The sequence below is a fragment of the Symsagittifera roscoffensis genome, chromosome 2 (assembly GCF_963678635.1).
Source record: "Symsagittifera roscoffensis chromosome 2, txSymRosc1.1, whole genome shotgun sequence".
NCBI classification, from domain to species: domain Eukaryota; kingdom Metazoa; phylum Xenacoelomorpha; order Acoela; family Convolutidae; genus Symsagittifera; species Symsagittifera roscoffensis.
The window spans coordinates 7,255,023-7,278,794 of NC_087063.1; the positions used below are offsets into that span (position 1 = coordinate 7,255,023).

The 23,772-nt window shown below is 37.1% G+C and overlaps 4 protein-coding genes across 4 annotated transcripts in view; 2 read left to right on the forward strand and 2 right to left on the reverse strand.

The window, feature by feature from the left end:
- LOC134840426 (phosphatidylinositol 3-kinase catalytic subunit type 3-like) overlaps positions 1–23,772 on the forward strand; it is a 513,967-nt gene that overhangs the window by 248,508 nt on the left and 241,687 nt on the right. The window lies entirely within an intron of this gene.
- On the reverse strand, positions 5,034–8,393 carry LOC134840278 (E3 ubiquitin-protein ligase Hakai-like). Its single transcript, XM_063856030.1, has 2 exons — positions 8,197–8,393; positions 5,034–5,698 (listed from the first exon to the last, which is right to left on the reverse strand). The coding sequence occupies exons 1-2, from the start codon at positions 8,380–8,382 to the stop codon at positions 5,114–5,116; spliced, it is 771 nt and encodes a 256-aa protein (XP_063712100.1). The 5' UTR covers positions 8,383–8,393; the 3' UTR covers positions 5,034–5,113.
- Positions 10,767–20,270, reverse strand: LOC134840155 (large ribosomal subunit protein uL10-like). Its single transcript, XM_063855863.1, has 4 exons — positions 20,087–20,270; positions 19,553–20,007; positions 19,280–19,477; positions 10,767–11,163 (listed from the first exon to the last, which is right to left on the reverse strand). The coding sequence occupies exons 1-4, from the start codon at positions 20,229–20,231 to the stop codon at positions 10,981–10,983; spliced, it is 981 nt and encodes a 326-aa protein (XP_063711933.1). The 5' UTR covers positions 20,232–20,270; the 3' UTR covers positions 10,767–10,980.
- Positions 14,501–17,105, forward strand: LOC134840154 (doublesex- and mab-3-related transcription factor A2-like). The gene is made up of 4 exons (XM_063855862.1): positions 14,501–14,987; positions 15,235–15,445; positions 15,872–16,112; positions 16,493–17,105. The coding sequence occupies exons 1-4, from the start codon at positions 14,803–14,805 to the stop codon at positions 17,101–17,103; spliced, it is 1,248 nt and encodes a 415-aa protein (XP_063711932.1). The 5' UTR covers positions 14,501–14,802; the 3' UTR covers positions 17,104–17,105.

A 23,772-nucleotide genomic window follows, 5' to 3' on the forward strand; every position in this document is an offset into this window, starting at 1 on the left:
TCAACACAAACTGGAGCTCATAAACATCGAAGGATGCGTATGTTAGCAAATCTAATCGCAGAACACGTTGCGGTTGTTTCAAATTCCATTTAGAAAATACGTAAACAGACGATGCTCTAGACTGTATTGACCATGTCACTATAATCAGTTTAGCTTCGACAACGAACGTAGAAATACATTCTATGTTTTCCTTGGCAAAATGCTTGAAACGAGGAACAGCCCAGTTTGAAGAGAATGCAATTGCATTGATCTTCAGAGAACTCTGGTCATAAAAGCAGCACCAATCGCAATCAGAAACCACGTGATTAGTGGGCCTACTTTGGCAGCCTGTAATTACTCTTATGTTTTCATCACTATTGAGCCAGACAGAGATTGATTTTTGAACAGGCTCCCAGAAAAACCAACCATCCTTCTTAGGTCCTAGCACATCGGTATTAAGTGGATATGGAATTTCATAAATCTCCCGATGAAGACTTTTCAGATTGCAGCAAAAAGCTCGTTTCGGTCTCATTGGCTGATTGCCGACAACCATACTCTGTCCACTAAAATAATAAACACGCTCAACCATGAATGAATCAGGCAATGCTAAACATACAGACACCGCATCAGAAGTGTTCCGTTTTTCAGTGTCATACTTTCTCACTTCAAGCCGTCGATTCCTTTGAGCAACTTCGAAACAGCTGTCTGTAAAACAACCCACGATTGACTTGAATGGCAAGTCCGAAGAGAGTTCAGGTGTTTCCCGGATTTCCGCCTTCATTTCGGCAATTTTAACCTTCAAATTGAACTGCGATTTCTTCACTAAAACTGATGGTTCCAGAGACTCATTTTTCACTCCCGGTAAGTTTAGTTGATCATGCATTTCAGAAAAAAGTTTCTGATCCAAAGACTTGAAGCCTTCTCGAGCTTCAAATTGCTCTTCGTTCATTTGATATAACTTAACTTGAGAATCGGATGTACTTAGGGCTCCAATTTTCGCCTCAACAATCGGAAAAGAATTCACTAAGATTCCGTTTGACTGGCAAAGCAAACCTCGCAAATCACTTTGAGCTTGACCAACACTTGCAACGTGCCGCGCTATCCAGCTCTGAACATCTTCGAATTCTCTAAATTTGGCTCGAATTTCTACAGTCAAGTTCTCTTTGACTTTGTCCAGCGTATCTTCAACTTCTTTGACCAACTTTTCAACTTTCATTTTGTGTATATCAACTATCTTCGAAATAGATTCATTCTTTCCGAGAGCTACTTTCTCATTTTTCTCCCAATCAGTCAACAAATCAAAAACTTTTGCTCGCACCTCAGAAGCCTTTTCATTCAACGATTGGAAGTCGTGTTTACGATGTTTCCCAAGACATTTCGCACAAAAAAGTTCGGCACATGTGATGCAATAGTCTAAGCAAAGTTGCCTATGCTCCGAGCACGCAGTGGGTTCTTGGCCTTTATGATCCAAAATTCGATGACCCTTTTTAATGTGCGAAGCAACGCAAAGGTCGCACAAAAACTCGACTGGTTTTTTGGAGTCCTCAAAAATATTGCATTGTGTACATTTGTAAAGCAGTTCTGGTGCGCTGGACTCTTCGCAGGTACTACATAACTGAGTCGATTCACTATTTATAGCATTCTCCATTGAAAATAAAGTTCACTTCAACCTGAAAAAAAAGAGTTACATGGGCAAAATAGAATTGCCGTAAAATATTTGAAACAAGACAAAAGTAGCCGCGTACTGTGCAAATTGCAGAAAAGATTCCAATTAAACATTTTATGAAAAATAACTTTAAAATAGGTTCATATCATTGAACAAATGTGAAAAAAATTATATTTTAGTGTCTGCACACTCAACTACAAACGCGCATAATGTAAAAAAAAACTGGCGAGAAAAATCTGAAATATGTGATTTTTCCCCGGCTAATCAGACCAGACCAGCTTTTCCCGGCACTTTTTTTGATGCAACTTGAATTGCGTGTGAAAACTATTCAATATAAGGTATTATTTGACCCTTTCCAAAGTTTTTTCGAGGTATCAGAATTCGAGTGGGAAAAACACACCTAAAACCGGTATTCGAAACAAAAAGATGGATAGCAAACTTTGAACAGAGCAGCTTTTTATCCAGTGTTCTTGAGCAAAACAATTGCAGGAAATTTTTGAAGTCTACTTCGCTGCTCAAACGCTTGGAAATTATCTGTAGTTAATAATCTAAGAGTAGTCAAGAGCAATTAGTCCATTCATCTATAAATACTGCATATAAATTCATACACAGAAGCGAAGCGCAGCTTCGCACCACTTGGAACACAACATAAAATTAGCAATGCAAACTAGTAGACAGGAAGAGACAGCCACTAAGCCGAAAAAATAAGAAAAAAACGCTTCAAACAACTACAATTTAATAAAATTCAAAATGTTGTCTGGAATCATGTTCTGTAAGCGAAAAATACGTCCAGAAGCAGAATCGACGGCAATTAATGATAGCTCAAACAATAATTAAAAAGCGGCATCTGAGCCGACGATGAAACTTTCAGTATTCTTTAACTGCCGCCGATTCTTTAACAAACTGACCAAGCTGATTCAGCAAATCCGAAACCATGTAGGCCGAATCGAACTTTCAAGTGAAACAACGGGGAAAGATGCAAAGCCAGGGCTAGTAAAATTTAAATTACAGAAGAAAATCGACAATACTTGCAATTTCAGGGGAAAAGGCTTGAAGAACAAGAAAATTCCGCGACGTGTCAACCAAGTCGACAAAACATAAGCAGACAAGCGATAAAAATTTTCTCGGAAAAAATTCAGATTTGTATGAACCTGAATTTTTTTCCGGGAAAATTCAGATGAAAAAAAAATAAATTCCTGCAAGGACTCGGTACCCATACCAAAGGATGACAAAGCCACTGCATTACCTCCAGACCAAGTGAGAAGGACACTCCAAGATATTAAGGTTGCACAAAGCAAGCTCAATTTATTTCAAATTTATACGAAAAGTTTTTCCGGAAAAAATAGACTAGTTCTTGATTACAAGACACTTGCTCTCGCAAGTGTAATAATTAATCCTAAGACAATCATCTCCATTCTCGGTAATATTTCAAAAATATTAGCGAATTCTTAATCATTTTTCAACAGGATATCTCAAATCACTTCATCTTTTGGACAAAACTTTGAACTTCAAAATTTCCATTACTCAAATCAAAATATCTGTTGTCGTTTGCGGGTTGAACATTTTGTGGATTGTCAAGAAAATTTTCTGACTCACAACTTCTAGTTTTCTATTATCATACTTCTTATCAGCAAAACTTTGATATTCACCATCACAATAACTGTTCCATTTGCAATCAGTAATGGTCTTCTCATTGGTTTTACTTCAAATTCAACTGTTTTGCCCGGATTTTTAGTTTCACAGTTTTCACTCGTAACTTCATCAAATCAAGTCCACGTAATTGACAGAAGAGTAAATGCATTTCAGAACCTAATTCAAGGACATATAGGATAGTTAATAAAAAACTGTTTCCAGTATAGGTCCACATTTATCAAATTATGTTTTTTTTTGTAAATAACCCCCTTCAAAGAACCCGGTCTGAGAGATCGTCATTAGACAAATTATGCCTGTATTCAGACGTCTCTGAGTGCAAAAATAAATTAAAAGCTGGTTTGGTTTTTACATGGCCATAACTCTGGATTTAAAACTTTATTCATCTGACAGGTTATAACAGTTTTTGTTTTTAAAAAAAAACCCCATAATGGTAAAACCCAATTATAAAGGTAAAACCCAGCTTTTAAATACACTTAGGTTTGCTTTAAGAATACCGTTTCGTAATTTCGGTTTTTTGCAGGCCAAAGATAATTGCAGATAAGCATCTTCTAATTTCCTCAGCAGTTAGTTGCAATTAAATTCTATTCGTGACAACATTTCACCTTTTTCGTGTTCGATTTTCAAAACAACTCAATTCGCTATTAAGTCTGAAATTAAAACCCATTTTCGAAATTACGAGACGATCACGTTTTTAGTGACCTTTTCACTTTTGCTTTCACACAGGAAATGAACTGAACTTCAAAAGAAAATTAAAGTCAAACCTCGCAAAACCAAATGAGCCTGGCAAAATAAAAAAACAAAAAAACCAAATGAGCCTAATTTAAAAAAATCCACGAAATTATCATCAATTCTGAAGCTAGAAGTCGCAAAACATTTTTTCGTGCCACTTCTACTTCCGTAACTAGAGAGCTCAATTTGCCTACCAAATGAATTTGTATTGAGCTTGGACAAAAATCATATTGGACAAAAATCATATTGGACAAAAATCATAATTCGAAAAGCAAAAAATCAAAATGGGCTAGAAAAAAAATCAACACAGTCTTAATAAGTGTCTTCACTGCGTTCCTTGTTACCTAAAAAAACAATTATTCTCGGTGTAAAGTTTTGACAAAATTTCTAATTTTCGTTTCTCGTAAGAATTCATTTGAAATATTCGAGCTTTTAATTTAAATACGATCGAAATTTGTCAGTATAGAAAAATTATCCTAAATCGAGAATTTCGCAGCTCTACCATGATAACTCGGAAGACCTAAGTGAGCCCGTGTTTGTGATATCTGATTCAATGAAAGCCGTCAGCGATACAAAAATATCCAAATCTGAATTTCTTTCGACAGCGGTAAACGATAATGAAGCTTCATTAATATCATTCCAGCTTAAGAAATGAAAAGTGTACAAAAAAGTTGGCCAGTTTTTTTTTTGCATTATTTTTTTCGCATTTATTTTTTTATTTCGCGTAACCAGAAACAAAATTACCAGACAGTATCCACCAATTAGTTAAGACTTACCTTTGATCATTACTGACTACGAGTCAATTGCTTCTAATGTAAATGGATTTCATTGATAAATTGTGATTTCCAGGATGCAAACCAATTTTTACTTTGTTTACACCATACAGTATTTATTGGTAGCAACAACATGAAAGTCATGAACTATACGTATGGGTGCTGAAACTTGAGATTCAAATTTTCACAATTGCATAACATATCTTAGCTATACTTTTGAAAAAAAGTCAGTCTTCGGATATATTTTAATTACTAACGTAGAGTTCGACAAAACAATCAACAGAACTTTTGAAATCAGAAAACTTATCAACAATCAATTCGGTGACTGGTTCCAATTTCCTCTAGGCCTGTACGGGTATCTAGGCCTGTACGAGTACCCTCCTCGGCCTCGAGGAGAACCCTGGAAATCAGGTCTAGAGTATGGACCCCCTCTCGGAGAGTATCCTTGATGTCTAGGCTGATATTGACCTCTAAAACTTCCTGGGGACTGACGATGGTCTACGTCATGGCCTATTGTGCTTATGGGCTGAGCGTTCTGATTCTGCTGATGCTCCTGTTGCGGCGACATCTCAGAAACCGGAGCGGTCGGCACCATCGGCAGGATTTCGATTTTCGGCATCGGTAAGTTTACGTAAGATTCTCTACTTGGTAAAACTAATGGTTTCCCGGCTGAAAATTTTTCGACATCAATTTCATCATGGCGCATTTTAACATGAGCAACTAAGTCTCGTTCGCTGAGATAGGATCGCTCACATGGGGCGTTGTCCGGTGTCTGGAAAGGACAGATAAACACAGTGCTGTTTTGTTCAATTTTGTTAAATTTCTGGTTGCAGATCGGACACTCTTGACTGGTGATGGAGGCTGCACAGGTGACACACATGATATGTTTGCAGGGGATCTAAATTATGCCGAAAAAGTTTAATATCATTACAAAATAGAAAACAGTCTTTAACAAGGCACATCTAATTAAAAATTAATAATTTCGAATCAGGCCGCTACTTTGGTTCTCATAGCTGATTTGGTTGCTAAGACATGTTCATAACTGAGTTAATTGCATGCTCTTACATTTTTTTTACTTTAAATAACGCTAGCCTATAAAAAAACTGTGAGAGAAAAACGAGAAAAACTGTAAGCAAAAACGATTCAATATAAATTAAGAAGTAACTATTTTTCAGTTCGGCAGTCAGAAAAAAAATTCGAAACAAAAAAATTCTTTCTGAATGCTGCTAACTCCAAACAATTTTGTGATCCTTGAGCGCAATTGGACCATTTTAATTTTTTTGAAAAAAGCTAACAGACATTTGGACAAAGAGGCGACGCAGAGCTTCGCACCACTTTTGATACAACAAAAACAAAGCATGACTAACTACCAGCTAGAAATTGAGACGAAAGCCGCTCAGTCGAAAAAAGATTCGACAGAGAGGCAAAGCCGCGCTTCGCAAAAACTAGCGAAAAACACGACAAAAAAGCAGCTTTATAAAATGAAATGAAAGAAGATAGAAATAAGCCTCAAATTATTAAGACTTTGCTTCGTATGAGCTTCGAATCTGCAAGCTCGAGAATTGGAGTCTCACGCCCAGCCCTCTCGGCCACGAACACTTAACCGACAAACACTAGTCACAAATAGAGCAGCTACATATGCTAACAAATTTCCCATGCTAGGTAGCAAAAGTGGCACCAAAAACAATTAGACACAATTTTTCAAGAAATAGTTTGGAATATAACAAAATGAAAGTCATCCACACTAATTTTGCATGTAATAAATTGGAAAGCATAAAGCCACAGTGTTTAAGTTTTGCACTTCAAAAATTGCGATATATCTTGAGTTAGAAAACTTCTGACATCGGTTTTTGATATTGTTGAGTTGTTTGAAACAAATAACTAATTTAGGTTCATTTGATGAATTACAAAGGCATCAACCAGTTAACTTATAACTATTCGAATGTCAAAGCACATGCTATCAAAAAGCTGTAAAAGGTGCCCCACAAGTGGCATCAACATTTGCGACTTAGGTTAGAAAAAAAGGTCGTAGTATAACACTAACGCTCACTAAGTTCGCTAGTGTAAAAAAAGTCGAGAAAAGCTAAATCTACCATAATTTTCATATCTTTGTCACAATTTGTCTACGATAAGTTTCGTTTTCTAAAAAATAAAAAACATACCAAATCAGACAAATCAACATTAAACTTTACAGGAAAATATTAGGGAAGCGGAAACACAGCCGACAATTTTTTGAGCAGACACCCGTAAAGCCGAAAAAAAATTATTTCATGAAAAACTTTTTCTACAAAAAAAAAATTAAATTCCCCTTCAAATACTCGAATGCATAAAAAATACGTGTCCCTCATCAAACGACGAAATATGGAACAATTACGTCGATTAGGTATAAACCGAACACTTTCAAGTCGATTGAACAACAATAAGAAAAAAAACGAAAAAACGGAAATTATGCAGTTCAATTTAAAGAGAAAGTTCAATTTTTGCCAAAAAAAAATTTCGTTTTCATAAATATTCAAAAAATAATGAGTTTCTGCAAGGACTCGAGTGTCCCAGACCTTAGGGTAAAAAGGCAATCGCGTTACCCCTAGGCCAAGTGGGATTTGTCTTGAAGTTCAATGAACTTAAAATGTATCACCTTTGATGCTCTTTGAATTTTAAAAAATCTTTGATGTTTGACACATTTTTTTGCTAAAACTCACCCAAATAAAGAAAAAAAGATCAAAAGGTATTTTTGTATTCCGCTGAAAATCATAAAGTTTAAGTACTTTGAAAATTAAAATTTCATTCACGTTTTTTAGCCATTTTTACTTTTGTTATTAGAGAGTGTTAACTTCCTTCCACTTCTATTTCAAAGAAATCTTGTGTTTTATATGCAGATTTGAGAAAATTATTTATGATTCTGTTGGAGAAATTGTTTAAATGGAAAAGCTTAGCCACTGTATAGTTAGAAAAATGTCAATGAACGCAAGTAAACAGAAAAAAACTACAGACTTACCTTATGAAAAAACTTTTGAATTTCATAGAAAAAAAGATGGCCTTAAATCTGTTTGAATTACTCGAGCAACTTATGATTGACACTTCTTTGATTAAATTAACCCAATTGAGAAAACTAGATCAATAGGTAAAATAGGTGAAATTCGATAATTAAGTTCCAATTTCGAAATTAGAAGTCGATCAAGTTTTTCGTGACCTTTACACTTTCGCTGTAAATAGTGGAGTTGGCCTTCCGTTTAACAAAAGAAATGAACTGAGCTGAAAAAAATCAAAAGTCAAACCGCGAAAAATCAAAAACAAATTTTCAGACTTCTCGAAAAAAAAATCACACTTCAAAAGTATATGTTCCAATTTGACTCTACTTGCTAATCGAAAGCGTAAGAAGCAACCAAACAAACTCACGAATCGTCCGTGAAGAATGATTGGACTATTGCAACTACGACAGATGTTCATGAGAGGGCTCTGCACCTTGGTTCCGATCAGAGCAACTCGGCAATTGTGTCTGATCACATTCTGATTGGCCGCGGGAGTATTTGTCGGATGACCTTGAAATCCCACCGCAGCTGTGGGCGGAAACATAGTCTGCATGATGTAATCTGAAGCTAAAAACTTTTGAACTCGAAGTTATTCAAAGTCTAAAGTTTGAACAGTCGCGAAATTAAACACGAAGTTATTCAGAGTTTAAACTTTGACGTAGAGTCTAAAACAAAAAATTCACTAACTTTCTTTAGGCTCGTTATATTTAAGCTGCACTAAGTTAACTGAATAAAGTCATCTAGTCAATTTATTTTTCGAAATTCAGGCATGCATTTAAATTGTCAATCAGGAAAAATCAAAACACCAGGCATGCAACAATACTGCGCTTAAGTCCGGCTAATGGGGTTTAATTAGATTACGCTTAAGCATTCCAATTACATTTATTATCAACTATTTAAAAAAATCGAATGCAAAAAATCAAGCCTAAGGGCTGCCTGGCACAACTTCACTTCGACTAATTTTACTCCGGCTCATTAAATTATGGTGGCGTATCTAAAAAAAAAAACATTTCTACGGGATTCGAACCTATGTAGCTACATTTTTTAAGCCACTTTGGCATGGCCGTTTCCCTTCCATACTTTCAAGCATACTTTTTCTTAGACACAGGCAGAAAAGAATGCACAATGCTAGATATAGCTACATATGATGTGTAAGTGAATTGGATTAACTTTACACAATGTGCGACTTGGGCAAGAAAAAGTAGACTGACCGTGGAAGGCATGCAAGCTAGCTAGTGTAATTACCAAACAACCTGAATTAACAGTGGCTCCGGCTATCAATTAAAATCAAATTAAATTCGTATATTTCTGCTTTTTCAAAAAATCGGAATGATCATTTCAGCTGTTAAATATTAGGTTAAACAGATCATTGAACTCGAAATCAGGTCGACATAAATCTTGAAAATAAAATGAGTTTTGAGCTAACCCTATGTTATGTGAATTTTCAAATATATTGGCGTTAAATCAAATTGTTTAATATATAACACAAAGACGATGCATGCTAGCAAGCTATGAAAATGCCACTGCATTGCAGCAAAAGTTCCGCCAATTTGTTGAACCCGAAACTATACCAATTGAGTTGAAAAAAAAGTCAACAAGATATAACCCTAGCCTTTACTTGTGTTAACAAGAAAAAGGGAGTGTGGCGAATCAAGTAGCATAGAATTCTCTACTTGCTGATATCTTTGCAAAAAAAAGAAGCAGAAGTTTAACTGAGAAATTTTCAGCTTGTATTTTTTTCTATGATTTTTTGTTAATTCCAAATTGTCAATGATTGACTAGTAGAAAATGTGCAACCTGGATCGATAGGTAGTCCTTCGGAAAACCTAGAAACTAAAGCCAAATACTGAAACTAAATATCAGTTCACCTCATTGGCACATTTGTAAATGGGGAGCGCAATTTGTCTTCCAATAGAAAAACGAAGTGAATTTGAAGTTTGAAAACATAACAGAAAAATTAAACTGAGTTTCTTTTTAAAAATCAACTCGACCAACAGAAGCGTCTTGATTTGAAGCATTGACTGTTAAGCATGAAAAAACTGGCGCATTGAGGGAAAATCAACATGAGCAGATTAAAAGAACTTTTCCACATAAAGCCAAATAAGAACAAGGATAGCCGGTTGCTGCGCATGTAGCACAGAAGGTTCCGACCACATTTATAAAAACAGCAAAAAAATTCTCTTTTTCTAAAATTAAGGTCGCTGCTTGTGCGTGATGAAATAACTTTACAAAGGCGTATAAGTTTAGTCATTCAAGCATATTCGAACAAATTTCTGCAAAAAAAATTATAACAAAAACAATGAAAAAGTTTTGTCCAAATTAATTTTTCTTGAAAACGTTTGTTGCCAAGGAAGCAATAAATGAAGATTTCAAAACTGGTCTCCCTTTAGTAAAAGCAAGTTTCCTTGGCCTAGATGGCCAATCTTCATTTCGAGAACGTTACTTTAATCGCTCGAAATTACAACAAAATTCAAAAATTTCTCGCAGTTTTTCTCGACACTGAAAATTTTTTCATAGCGTTTTTCATGTCACGACTAGAAAGGCTTCAATATGTTTTTAACTCGACCCTTTCCAATGATTATTGTGCAAAGTAGTCCAGAATATTTCGGCCACAATTATTTTCAGAAAAATTGACCGTTTTTAGAGGCAACTAGCCTCAGCGACTATTTCCCGATCTCTCTAAACACTCAAATGACCATATTTTGCAAAAATTTTCAGAAGAACTTTATTATACACTGCTGGCAGTAAAAGTTCTGGCCCAATTGCGATGCTTCAGCTGCCTTGCGTAAGGTTGTTATTGGAATGGTTCAACTAAGTTCAAAGTGTCGACAGTGCTTGCAGATCTCAAATTGGCATTCTTTTTTTCAAAACCTTCAAATCAAACAAAGACTCCTTATACTTGTTCAGAAACACTGCTGCAAATAATCAGTTAAAAAATTACGAGACGGAAAATTAAATTCGATCTTCGATTAAAATATTCCATCAACACTCATCAAAGAACAGAAACAGATCCACAACAACTAATGCATCAGCAACTACTTCAGCATATTGTCTTTTAAAAACAATTGTTCATGTTGAAGAATTATCGGTGACACTAGTTCAGCAGACCACGAAAATGTTCCAGAATTTTGTTCTAGAATGTTCTGGAAGGTTAGTCAAAGAGACCGAATCCCATGTCATCATCGGACTCTTCCTCCGATTCTTCTTTCTTGGCTTCCTCCTTCTTGGTCTCGGCTTGGGCTCCTCCAGTGGCTGGCCCGGAAACAGCGGCAGATGCTGCTTGGGCTGCTGCCAGAGCTTCGGGGTCAGACAGCAGGGTCAAAAGACCTTCAGCCTAGAACACAGAGATTAGATTTTCCCTGACCTTTCGACAAGCTGTACAGCGTCTCTGATAAAAAATAAGGCGTTTTCAAAACAGCTTTTGCATTTGTTTAACTTAATGCAAAATTGTGTTGAGCTTTAAACCCAAAACACGGGAATTTACTGTCCCTTTTTGATTTATAAAGAGAACAAAATATCATTCTAGTACCTATTGTTGGATTGACCAATGCCACTCAAAAAACAATAGACAGTTGAAAAAGAGACAATGAACGCAAGTAACCAGAAAAAAAATACTAACTGTTTTTTGAAAAAAACCTCATCTTTCGAATTTAATAAAATAGATGCAATTGACGCTCTTTGAATTTCTAACACAATTTATGATTGGCATTTTTTTGATAAAATTAACTCAATTTGAGAAAACTGGATCATGAGTAAAATAAGAAACCTGATAATTAATTAAATTCCATTTTCGAAAGTAGAAATCGATCACGTTTTTCGTGACCTTTACACTTTTGCTGTTCGATAGCGGATTTTACCTTCCTTTTAACAAAGGAAATGACCTGAGCTTAAAAAGAAACCTTAAGTCAAACCGCGAAAAAGTAAAATTGAGCCTGAACAAACTAAGACTTTTCCCGAAAAAAAAAACAAAAAAAATCATCGCGACCTATATAAGCGTGTGTACTACTACTCTTTAACATAGATGCATCATTCAATCAGGCGAAAATTCAGGCGTTTGAGTACTTCCAAAAAATGTTTTCCATCTGCTTATTTGTGTTTTGAGCTCTCAAGCAAAATAACGGGATTCTTCCTCCCTTTTTACTTTTCTTAGAGAAAAAACTATCATACCGATACCTATTGTTTGGCTAAAAAAAAACAACTATTAACAATGAAACTCAAAACTCAAAGACAAATTTTCCAGGAGCAGATATTGCGAATATATTTGCTTCCTTACTCCATATTGGTGAATGTTATAGCATGTTCTAATTAAAAACACACCACTTGCTGGCCGATGAAAGACAATCGGAAAACGTTAACTAAATTTACCTGTAAGAGCCACCTGAATTAATAAACTAACGTCTCTTTTAAGAGCGTAATCCTTTGTTTTAGTTGACAAAATACTTAATCATTCATTAATTAATTTCAGCCTCAAAACGGAAGCTAGGTGGCCAAATTAATAAACTAAATGTTTTCCTTCTTAACTCGAAAGGCTCACTCCGACGCGTAAATCAAAGATTCGTTTCCACCTATAAATCTGACATTTATTGTAGTGGCGTGTTGTAACCTCAAGAATATCTGCGATTAGGTTTCGGGCTATTCTGGCGATCTGAAGAAACGTAGCACTGTTGTTGTACTCCACAAAATTAACAAGTTGTATCAATTAGTACTAAAATAACGTTCACATTATCACGTTGTTTGATCTGTTTGAAACAGCACGCCGTTGTTATGTCTATAGCACCGGCAACAAAAAACTCGTGAGTTGTTATATTACCAAAACCCATAACTTCAATGTTACTATTTTTGCCATAAACTTCCTTGATTTTAATCTGTCACCCTAATTTCAAATTAACCCTCGACCGTTTCAAAGAAAGTCGCAACTTTTCAACGTCACTATTGTACCAGATTATCAAAAGTTTTTATTGGTAAAGGCTCTGCAAGACATTACCAGCCGAAAGCAAACAAGCCTTCGTAAATTAGCGAGACCTTATTAAAATTGAATGTCAAAACCAAAACCCATTTTAACAAATTACGCTCTGTTCTCAACAAATATATCTTGAGAGGTAACACTTTCACTATTTTATTACAAGCTTTATTAACACGGTCTCGCAAAAGTAAATCCAGTTTAACTACTTCTAGAATTGAAGGACCAAACTTATTTATCTAATTTTTGTCTGTCAAAATTAGAATTAAATTAAAGTAATTGCATATCATCGACAAACTTGACACAAGTTACACATCATCTCACAGCGTCTGCATTCTAAAAGCTACAAGAATTGCTGCCGATTCTTCAAACAACTCCATCAGGTAACTTACACAAACAAATATCATTAAAAGATGTTAAACAAAATTCAGAGGGGCATTGATATTAAAAAACATCCCAAATCAGGAGGTCAAGAGTTCGAGACCCACACGGAGCTCACACTATCCAGTTACCTCATTCACAAAACGATTACCAATTTCCCTAAAATGATAGGAATAACAACAAATCAGGGAGTAATGTACTCGACAGTAACGATCCATAATTTCATATCATTTAATCATCAGTGAATTTTGGGAGGTAACAAGATTGCAAGAGAGCGCACATCCATCTCCAACAACAAGAACACTTGATGCAATTCCATTATATTTATTTTGGCAAGCCACGTGCTATCTACTAATTTCAATGAATGAACCACATCCCAGAAAACACTCCAACACCTCGTTGAAAAAATTCTTATATCTTCTTTCACAAAAATCTCGATCAGAAGAAACTCCCTTTCTTCCGATTAGATTGGAACAAACATTTTTAGCTGTCCTAACCACTCTACCTTAGTTGGAATTTTTTTCTCGGAACTCAGTTATTAAGAAGTTCAACAAGTAAACATGGGGACTTCTGGTTAAAATGACCTGGTTAATGAGACCCGGCGATGGGTGGCGGCAGTAGGACATTGAGCGTGATAGGAGTGAAATTAGGCCGTATGAAGCAACTTCCTTTGGGGTTATTCAGATCTGGAGGCTGTCTTAAGAAGTGAGTGCTACCCTGATTCCGATCGGAGGCTGTCCTAAGTGTGCTACAGTGGTATGGATCTAATTAAGAAAGCAGAAGTGCGCTCTCCTCGTTATGTTTGTTAACGTTGCTAGCGAGTTTAGATTGGGGGGAAGTGCAATATGATAAAAGTTAGTTTAGCCAGTTATAATAACAGACTTGTAGTTTTAATAAGGGCACTTAGAGAGTACAATTGACTGGCTAACCCCTCCCTACATCTGGACACAGTTATAACTTTTGGCTCCTCGACCTGGTAATGTTACTAATTATTATCATTTGGCGCTAACAAGGTGTAAATTGATATTTTAAATAACAAAATAACATTTGGTCAGCATTCTAAACTTCAAAGCGAAGTTAAACTTTGCCCATTTATCATATCACTCGCTTAACTTGTTTCCGCGCTTCTTGGCCCCTACAGCCACCCAACACAAAACAAACGACAACCGGCCGACCGATCTTCCCGCCCGAAGCGAGGCAGTTCATTTCGGCAACATATGGCCGCAACACCTATCATAACATTGTTACTAACAAAATATATGATCCACCATCGACTAAGAAACATATTTTCGAACCTCAAAACCCGCCCTCGCTCTTCACCCGATAATTTGGACCTAGCCCATTTAAGATTTCAGTATCTTCTCACTTTCCAAACTAATCCCAAACAGACTGCCCAATTCTGATCAGTGATTTTCCAAATACACTCTCAATATCCAACCAGATTATCCGCTTTTCATTACTCGCAGATTGCCCAAATTGAAAATCACCCATTTGGGATTGGGAAAATTTATTAAAATATTTGCAAATTGAAACTTAATTTCCTAAGCAACATTTGATATCTACCATTTCAGAAGACAGCCACAAAACTTAGCGAAAACAACTTTGAGAAACAGTTGAAGAAGTATTTTCAAAATGAGCAGCAAATCAGAACTGAAAAAGATACCCACTGCAAAACAGACAACCCGACAAAGGCCTCCTTTCAGACCCTATGAAGACGATGATCCCGATGATGACGTCTTTGAAGACAATCCCAAAAAAGCCAAGAACCCGAGGATCGAAACAAAAACCGTAAAGAACAAGGATACTGATGAACTCTCGTAAGACAATTTTTAATATATAACCCTCTATTCAATCCTGGAATTGGACAAAAACGATGTTTCCTTTCTATGAAAACAGAAAAACTATCTAAGAAAAATAACCATTTAAAAAATCCATTTCGAGAAAGATTGGACGGTCGTTTTGTAGCTTTTGATAGAATTTTGTGCTAACTTTGATTTGATGTTTACAGACCACTTAGTAAATTAACCAATCATACAAACTGATTAATGCTAAGTTTAACTTCAGGGAAATGGACGACGACGATGACAAAACATCTGGCGATTCTGGCAAGACTCCTTCATCGCTTCAGCAAATGCGAGCTCCCAAATGTGCCAGATGTCGCAACCACGGACACATTTCGGCACTCAAAGGTCACAAGAGATTCTGTCCATTCAAGGACTGCATGTGTGCCAAGTGCATGCTGATTGCCGAGAGACAAAGAGTCATGGCCGCTCAAGTAAATAGTCATACAGAAAACTTCATAACAAAAATCCTTCACAAGTAGCCCATATCACCAATTATTTTAGATAACGAAACTTTGGCTCGTACAAAATATCATAAACCGAACATAGAAAAAAAAACTGAAATTTTCAAGCTTGTGCCAAACTTATGAAAAAATCCATGTTATCCAAAAGCCAAATTATTTCGAAAAGATCCAACTTTAGCTCAAGGTGTCTCGTTTTATAGCTCAATAACGCAAAAAAAGCGTATCTAAAAATTTCTTCAAAAAAGATCGTCCTCAAAGTTGGCCCGTATAAATTTAATTAGAAACTTTAATCCTCATATTTTTCAATATCTGAAATGAAATATATCGAAAAAAATGCAAAACAAATTCCTAAATTAAGTTTGAACTATCACTTTACAACACTGAAAACATTTCTAGGTTGCTTTGAGACGACAGCAAGCGCAAGAGGAGAAAACCAGTTCCATCACTAGTCACTCGCCCCGTGCTAACTTGGAAGGTTATAACAGTCCAGCACATTCAGGACCCGGCATTAGTGGCCAAATTGGAGACATGGTATCGAGGGATCAAAGTGGGAGTGATTTGTTTAGCAGTAGAATCATGGGATGGAACTTAGGGCAGTCTAGGACCACACATAATAGCATGGGAGTTTCTTCGCTGGGTAAGGCATCTTCTTTTTTCATTTTAAATTTCAGGAATACCAGTTAGAACCTAGAATCCCATCCAAAAAGGAAAAAACTGTTAAAAACAATGATATTGGCCTTCGTTCTTTCAGAAAATCAATCTAAAATAAAACCTTATTGAAATACAAGAATCAACAACAGTGTCCGATTGCCGAATAAATTTTTTCAATTTGGATTATTTTGCGCAAATTCATACAAAACCGATCCAACCAGATTGTCGCGACCACAATCATCTTTGCAGAGTCATAGAAATAAAAACGACAAACATTTCTCCAAAAAGTTTGCATTGTTTTTTGCAAACTCAGATAAAAAATTTAGACCCAAAATTATGGTATTAAAGATTATTTTGCCATTTCAGACAACGCGAGCAGACTTGCCCTTCTACCTCAGACTTTCCAAAACCCAAACTCCAGTATAGCCTCAGCTACAATATCTCCTCAGTCTTCTTCTTCTGCCATTGTCCCTTTCGGCTACTTGGAATCTCTGCTGTCTGAAATGTTCCCCTTCTTCCCAAAAGACTACCTCTCTGTTGTACTCACACAGTGCAATCGGGACATCATAACTGCTACCAAGGTGTGCACTCAGCAGAAAAACAACTTAGTCCAAATGTACACCAGCCAAAGTCCAAATATAGCAGCAGCTACTATCAACAGTCTAATGCTAAACTTCATTCAACAACAACAACAGCAACAAGTGATCACAAATAGCAATGGATACCACAATAATGTCAATCATCAAGTTAAAGCTTTATCTGCCCACGCCAATCCTACTACGCTTATAAACCAAAGTAACCACAACACATCTTGCAATGGTATGAACAGTTTGCCGTCAATCAAGTCTTCAGACCTGTTTGCAGCCATCGGAAAACTGACCAACAAAGAAAGTCTGCACTTTTCAAGAGACTCAAAATTTGAAGAAGTTAAAAGAGCAGGGAACAAATCAGATTTTCCTCATACAAAAGAAACATGAGAACCGATAAACTTTTTTACTATTATATAATTAAAACTTTTGATATCCTAAAGAGTTGATTGTAGTTTGTTCTGTCTTCATTAAGCTTCGAGTCATTAGCCGATAAACACTTCAACACACGCGAGACTCAAATTTCAAAAATATAGCTAACAAGCTGTTGGATGACCAAGCTGTCAATGACCTCTAACTAAACGAAAAAAAATAATAATTTTTTGAAAATTTCGACATTGGAAAAAAAGATCACGTTGAAGCTCGCCGAATTTCAAGAACATTTTATGATCAACTTTTTTCATGAGACTAGCCTAGTTAGTGTAGATTAGATCAATATGTGGGAAATCTAAAAATTGGAATATTCTTTCGAACCAGAAAGTCTTTCACGTTCTGAGCGCTATTTTCGATTTCCTTATTGGAGAGAGTAATATGCCTTACTTTTGCAAATGCATTTTTATTGAATTCTTTTTTAAAAAAAGAAATTATTTGTTGACACCCATCGCTATAGCATGAAGATAATCCTGTACTTGCCAGAAACTTTTTCGAATAGCTAAGAATTTCAAGTGGTCGGCATATATGTAGGGTGCTAAAACCATGAGGACATCAGGTCGATCATTTATGACGACGCAAAACAAGCGGTCCTAGAAACAATCCTTGTGAACAACACTTGTGATTTCAAAAAATTTCACTCTGACGAATTGTTTTCGGTTTTAAAGATAATCGATGAGCATCTAAAAGAGACTTGTAAACATTGGAGTGGGTGGCTGTCAAGTTTCCGTATTAACTCAAAATGGGAATCTTCAAAGGCTTTTGAAAAACCAGCATAAAAATATGATTTCTGAACTCGGATTGTTATACATTGCTTCATCAATTCGTTTCAAAATGTAAGAAGATTAGTTTGAACCGACCTTGGCAAAATATGCTGACTTTTCGTTGAAAATCTGCTGAAGTGATTATACAAGGTTATGTATATGCATTTCTCTACGGTTTTACTATCTATATTCAGGAAAAAAATGACCTGTAAATTCCCACCATACTTCTATCTATTTTTTTATGAAGTGAAGACATTGCTACCATTTTCCAACTATCATAACTTTTGCGTAAAAGCTTAATGTTCTTTAGCATTGAACGTATAAGATGACATAGATTTCTGGACGTCTGAAGATAAAAACCTGGTGGTATTCCATTTGGGCCTCTTGATTTATTGTCATTTTTAGAGCTCAATGTTCGAGATATCGAAATTTCTTAAAGTCGGCGTACTTTGTTTAGGTTTATCTCCTTTTATCAGCGTTTTTGGTAGGCTAACTGCTTTTTTCAGCTTTTTCAAGTGTTTGAAAATGACATCAGAATCAGATGTTCCCTGTAGTTTCTCCTGATACGTTACCCTGTATTCCTCGGAGAATTGCGTCACCTGAATTTCCAGTTTTGCAATAAGATGTTTCCTATAAGATGTTGGTATGGTTTCCTACAGGTTTTTAGCGTTTTGAGTTTATTCATCAAGTTTGACGTAAAATTGGTTATCCAAGGTGGCAACAATTGTCTATGTTTTTTGGGAACGCAAAATTCAAATATTTCGTCTAGGTACATTTCGTCACTCAATTTTTATGTTGGTGTAGCATACGGCTTTGAAAGGATTTTCGTCAAGATATTTCTTTATGGCTTCAAAATCAGCGTTACAAAAACTTCTGAAATTTTGCATCGTTGGTTTGGCTTGATTTACTGTACATTCCATGAATATATGGTTAGGTAAATCATTTCCGGCTGATAGAAAAAACAATAACGATAGAAGGCTACATCCAAGATGTTATTTGAGCACGTTGGAAAATCAATCACTTATCTGAACAGTGATTGATTCCCGTTTGAAAAAAAAAACAGGTCATGTCAGATTCGAACCCAAGACCTTTGCCGTCACATGCTCATTCGTTACCTCCAGCTCAAGTGAATCGGAGAAGCAAAGAAACAGGATTTTATTATGAACTGAGTCCACATTTTACCATTCTGTGATGAACTAAGTTATTTACGGGAAAAAAGTCTAGTACCCGATTGCAACACCCTTGCTTATCGCAAGAGTAAAGAAGTGAACCTTTGAAAGGTTGTTGTTAGAAAAAATGAACAAAACATTGCTCAGAAACTCAATCTTTTCCCAGTGCACATAACATATCTGATTTGTTTTTGCAAAACTAACCTGTTTTATGGTATATTCTGTCTCAAGGCACACTGCGATCAATTTTTTGAACCCATTGACTACTGAGTGTGGCAAGGAAGCTTTCGTAGGGTAGTCCATTGCCAGAGACAAACTAGCCAAGTTGCCAAGTCCAATCGCAAATTTGGCCGCAATGTCTTCAGGAGTGATGTCCAAGATCTCAGGAGAGTAGACAGAACCCTGAACGCAGTTCATATTTATAAATATGTTAACTGATTTGAAATCAATTACTTCAAATTAGATACGAGACCTTACCTGGTCATAGACAGCCTGAATGACCAAACCATATGAGAATGGCGATATATTCAACATGTTCAGCAGAGTGGCTTCACTGGCTCCAACTTTTTGCCCTTCCTTCAGCAATTCGACCTTGTTCAGAATTTCGATACATCCTTTCGTGATCTTCGTGGGAATATTCAGCGCCTGGAAGAAAGAGGTCTTCTCAGGTCCCAAAGCGGTCGCTTGAGGAGGAATTTCAACCGCCAAAGGTGCAATTGCTCCAGCTCTTGCAGGTGCCTGTTTCCTTTCCTCGGTGATGACCTTCCTAACCTCGCCGAAATCAGTCTTCACGAAAACGAATGCAATGTTTCCTTTGACAGTCGGAAACATTCTTTCAAGGGATGTGAAAGCACCGCCGTTTTCCTGATTCATCAATCCCCTCAAAGCTTTCCTGATCATCGTGTTCTTTCCATTCAGCAGAAATGCTTTTCCTAAAATCAAGCTAGGTTAACAAGTCAAATTCTAGGTTGTGTCACTGAACGAAATAACTTTAAGAGAAGAGCACAATACCTCTTAGTTTAGTTCTGATATCCTGCATTTGCTTCGATTGGACATTATCAACTCCTACAATGAACAGCCGGTCGTTCTCTTGGAAGCTTGATGTAAGCATGCTAAATCGGGATTCTTTCCATGATCGCTTGTCTCCCTTCACCATTTTGATGTATGATGCGGTTTTTTAAAGACAGAAATTCTGAAAACTTAGCAAGATTAAAAATCCTCGCAGCTAATAATAGCCTTTACTTCAGCGTGTTACAGGCTTATTTCGGCATCAATTTCAATACACCATTTAGTAACAATTTCAATACCCCAAAGGAACTATAAGAACAAGCAAGCTCGTTTAAATACATGCCAAATTGCGGAGAATATTACGAAAGAAAATGGTCGCTGTTCCACAGAGAATTTTTGCGGGCCTTATAATTGTGTAAAAACATAGACAAGTTTAAACATGAAAGTTTAAACATGTGTGATAAGCCTTGATAGCATGAATAGCGTGACATTCGACCAGAAGTGCATGTCGGCGAATTTTTATTCGGAACAGTTCAGTGGGAGGATTTGATGTTTTAAACGATTAGTAGTGTTAATCGTTGAATTGAACGAATACGGAGAGATCAATTTAGATTGACCAAACAATTTTTAAATTTTCAAAGTAGGCGTGAATGACACTTAACAATTTTCATTACAGCGAACATTGAAACCGCTAAAATCAGAACAACGATTTACGCTAAAACAAACAAGACGTACAAGAAAGGAAAGCGAACGACAGTCATAGTTGTCGATATTTACGGAAGAACATTCCGAATTGTAACGATTGCACAGCTACAATCGTTACGGACCGACTCCTGAGAACTCGGACTACTGGGCTTGCTTTCTCTTTGTTACCAACAGGTTTTTAATGATCTTGCTCTATTCTGCAAGCTACTACATCATTATAATTTTGATATTTGGAACTACGGCCAAACATCTTGTTGCACCGTTCCCTTCGAAGCTCCAAAGTTGTAACATTCGCCCGAAGTAAATATCGACGGAAAATAAATGTGCCATTCTGCCAGATTGGCACAGCGCAACCTTCCGACGAAGCACAAATTAACTACGGAAAAGTGTGTGCCAGTCGGTCATATTTGGAAGTTTGACCTTGAGAAAAGCAAGAGCACTTAATTTTGGGGTGAAATTTAATTTTTCAAAAATTCGAATGGAGCCTGTCATGCACGATTTTCTCGCGATAACTGAAAACCGAAAAAGAGAATTCAGAACGATCGAACAACAATCGCGGGAAAGTTGCTAGATAAAACAGTGGGAAATTGCTATTCGCAATTTCTGTCGGAATAGAACGAGAGTAGAGCTGTCCCATCTGAAACAGAGACAGGCGTATTCCCGAGAACTGGATTATTATCACTCGATTGGATTATTATTTGAACTGAACTAGAGTGAAACTTCGGTGGAAAGGTGGACAGCTTGAGTGTCCCAATGGTTCACGAGAAACTACATCCTAGAGTTAAAACTTGTCCTTGTCATTGAAACATTAAAACTCATTTAGTTACGTTATTTAATTCTCGAGTTAATTACCGACTGAAGTACTTCCCTTTCTTGAGTGTGCTACGATGTGAGTACTTAATTTAAATTTCTAGAGTGTGTTTTATGATTGTTATGTTGAGGTAAGGCGAGTTTTAGGTTGATCCATCTGAAATGGATCAAAGTTCCACTGTCTAATAAAAAGTAACTTAACGGATTGTTCCAACCCGGTTTTTAACGGCGTTCATGTATTTTGGGTATCTAGAGACCTGAGTATGGGGACGTTATTATTTCTAGAGTGGGGGGGATATTTTGGTAGTAGCCTTTAAGCTGTAACGGGTCGTGGTCTCATGTCACAAGCGAACCGAATTGGCTCCGACTGATTTGAGGTGGAAAAACACAAGAGATAGTGTCCCTGACTCTTGAGCCAATGGTTATACGGCCTATTTTTCTTAAGCCTCATGTGTGACTACAGTAGACGAATGTTACATAGTGTTTTTATGGCGCTCCTGGGTGTTTACGACATCAAGACTACGGAGTCGAACCCACTTGAGACAGCTTCGGGCTGAATGCCCATTCTAGAGTACCGGTGGTACGGTTCGGCAGGAACCTGCAAACCTTCCGGTTGTACCGTGATAGCTTTTTAAGAAAACTCGAGAAAACTTCCTGGTACGCTCTCCGAACGAGGCTTAGCTAACCGAGTAAAAGGGGGCACCTAGGGGGACAAAAACACGAGCAAAAAGACAAAAAGCAAAACAAAAACCAGAAAAGAAGAGAAAAAGGAACAAAAACCATAAAACGAAAAAAGACAGTGACTTTGACACCAGATTAGTTGGATCAAACCTTTATATTAATTAAATAGTATACCCATACTGTTTTACAAGTTCGATCGTTTCGATCAACCTAGCAATTTAACCCAGTAACCTGAATAAAGTGCCCGAGTGTGGGGCGTTGTCAAGGGTTTTCAGATAGCTTGGAACTTAGCTGGACAACAAGGAGACTTGACTGGAAGAGGTGACCAGCCGAGTGGGAAAGTCGTTCAGTAGCACTTGAGCTGAACCAATAGGAGACTTGACTGGAAAAGGTGACCAGCCGAGTGGGAAAGTGGTTCAGGAGCACTTGAGCTGAACTAATAGGAGACTTGACTGGAAGAGGTGACCAGCCGAGTGGTAAAGTGGTTCAGGAGCACTTGAGCTGAACCAATAGGAGACTGGACTGGAAGAGGTGACCAGTCGAGTGGGAAAGTAGCCAAGAAGGATTTGGCAGTTCTCGAGTTCTCAAGTTGGGCAGAACGGGTATCGTTAAAATCCACATTATATTATAGGAGATAAATGTAAAATTGGATAAGCGAAATCCCCCGGTTTTGAAGAACGTTTTTACTTGAGCAGGCCTGGAGACAGGTCTACGGTTTTCTCTTGAGAGGTTTAGCACCCGGCGCTTAAGGTAATTTTAGGCTTAAGAAGGGGGGCTAAAAAGGGGGGAGGTTAGAAGGGGGCTGGTTAAGTTAGAGGTTGGCGGTTATAATTTGTAAAAAGGGGGGACACATTAGAGTAACTAATTAGTCGACATCGTTGATTTAGTTACACTAGTCATTTACACGCGTTGGTCATAGGAAGCGGATATCCAAAATTGGAATTAGGTTAAGGTAGGGGGGAACGGACATAGACAGTTTTTGTGATACCCCATAAGATCGCTAGCAGGGGGGAAGGAAACGCGTGGCAATAGATACCAGACATTTGTTCGATAGAAGGTAGACATTTGTCACCTTTGAATTTTAGGTGGATTCATCTTTCTGTTTTTATTACTTTTTCTTGCTTAGATTTTTGTTGCATTTTGGTAAGGATTTGTGTTTGGCTTTTATACGAACAGGTGATCACAAGATACCTGCGCACAGGTTTTGGTTTCAAGTTGCTTGGAACATTGAAAAAGAGGTAACTAAAAAAGGGGGGTCAGTATTTGGCCACTAAGAGAGGGTTTTTTGGGAAAACTTTTACTAGAGCTTGAGTGGTGGTACAAGGTACAGTGAACCAAGAAGTCCCCATAACGAGGAAGAAAGAGGTCTCACCAATCAGACACTTGTCAACAGTCTTGGTACAGTGCAGTCCTGGACCAGAGCAGTCTTGGGACAGTGGTCTTGGGACACTAGCCTTGGGACAGTGGTCTTGGGACAGTGGTCTTGGGACAGT

Coding starts and splice junctions, on each gene's coding strand:
- LOC134840155 (XM_063855863.1), bottom strand. CDS start 20,231: ATGGTGAAGGGAGACAAGCGATCATGGAAAGAATCCCGATTTAGCATG. Junction 20,008..20,086: donor TATCAGAACTAAACTAAGAG/GTATTGTGCTCT, acceptor GCTTGATTTTAG/GAAAAGCATTTCTGCTGAAT. Junction 19,478..19,552: donor TTCAGGCTGTCTATGACCAG/GTAAGGTCTCGT, acceptor AACTGCGTTCAG/GGTTCTGTCTACTCTCCTGA.
- LOC134840278 (XM_063856030.1), bottom strand. CDS start 8,382: ATGCAGACTATGTTTCCGCCCACAGCTGCGGTGGGATTTCAAGGTCAT. Junction 5,699..8,196: donor TCATTCTTCACGGACGATTC/GTGAGTTTGTTT, acceptor GGCATAATTTAG/ATCCCCTGCAAACATATCAT.
- LOC134840154 (XM_063855862.1), top strand. CDS start 14,803: ATGAGCAGCAAATCAGAACTGAAAAAGATACCCACTGCAAAACAGACA. Junction 14,988..15,234: donor AAGGATACTGATGAACTCTC/GTAAGACAATTT, acceptor GTTTAACTTCAG/GGAAATGGACGACGACGATG. Junction 15,446..15,871: donor AAAGAGTCATGGCCGCTCAA/GTAAATAGTCAT, acceptor AAACATTTCTAG/GTTGCTTTGAGACGACAGCA.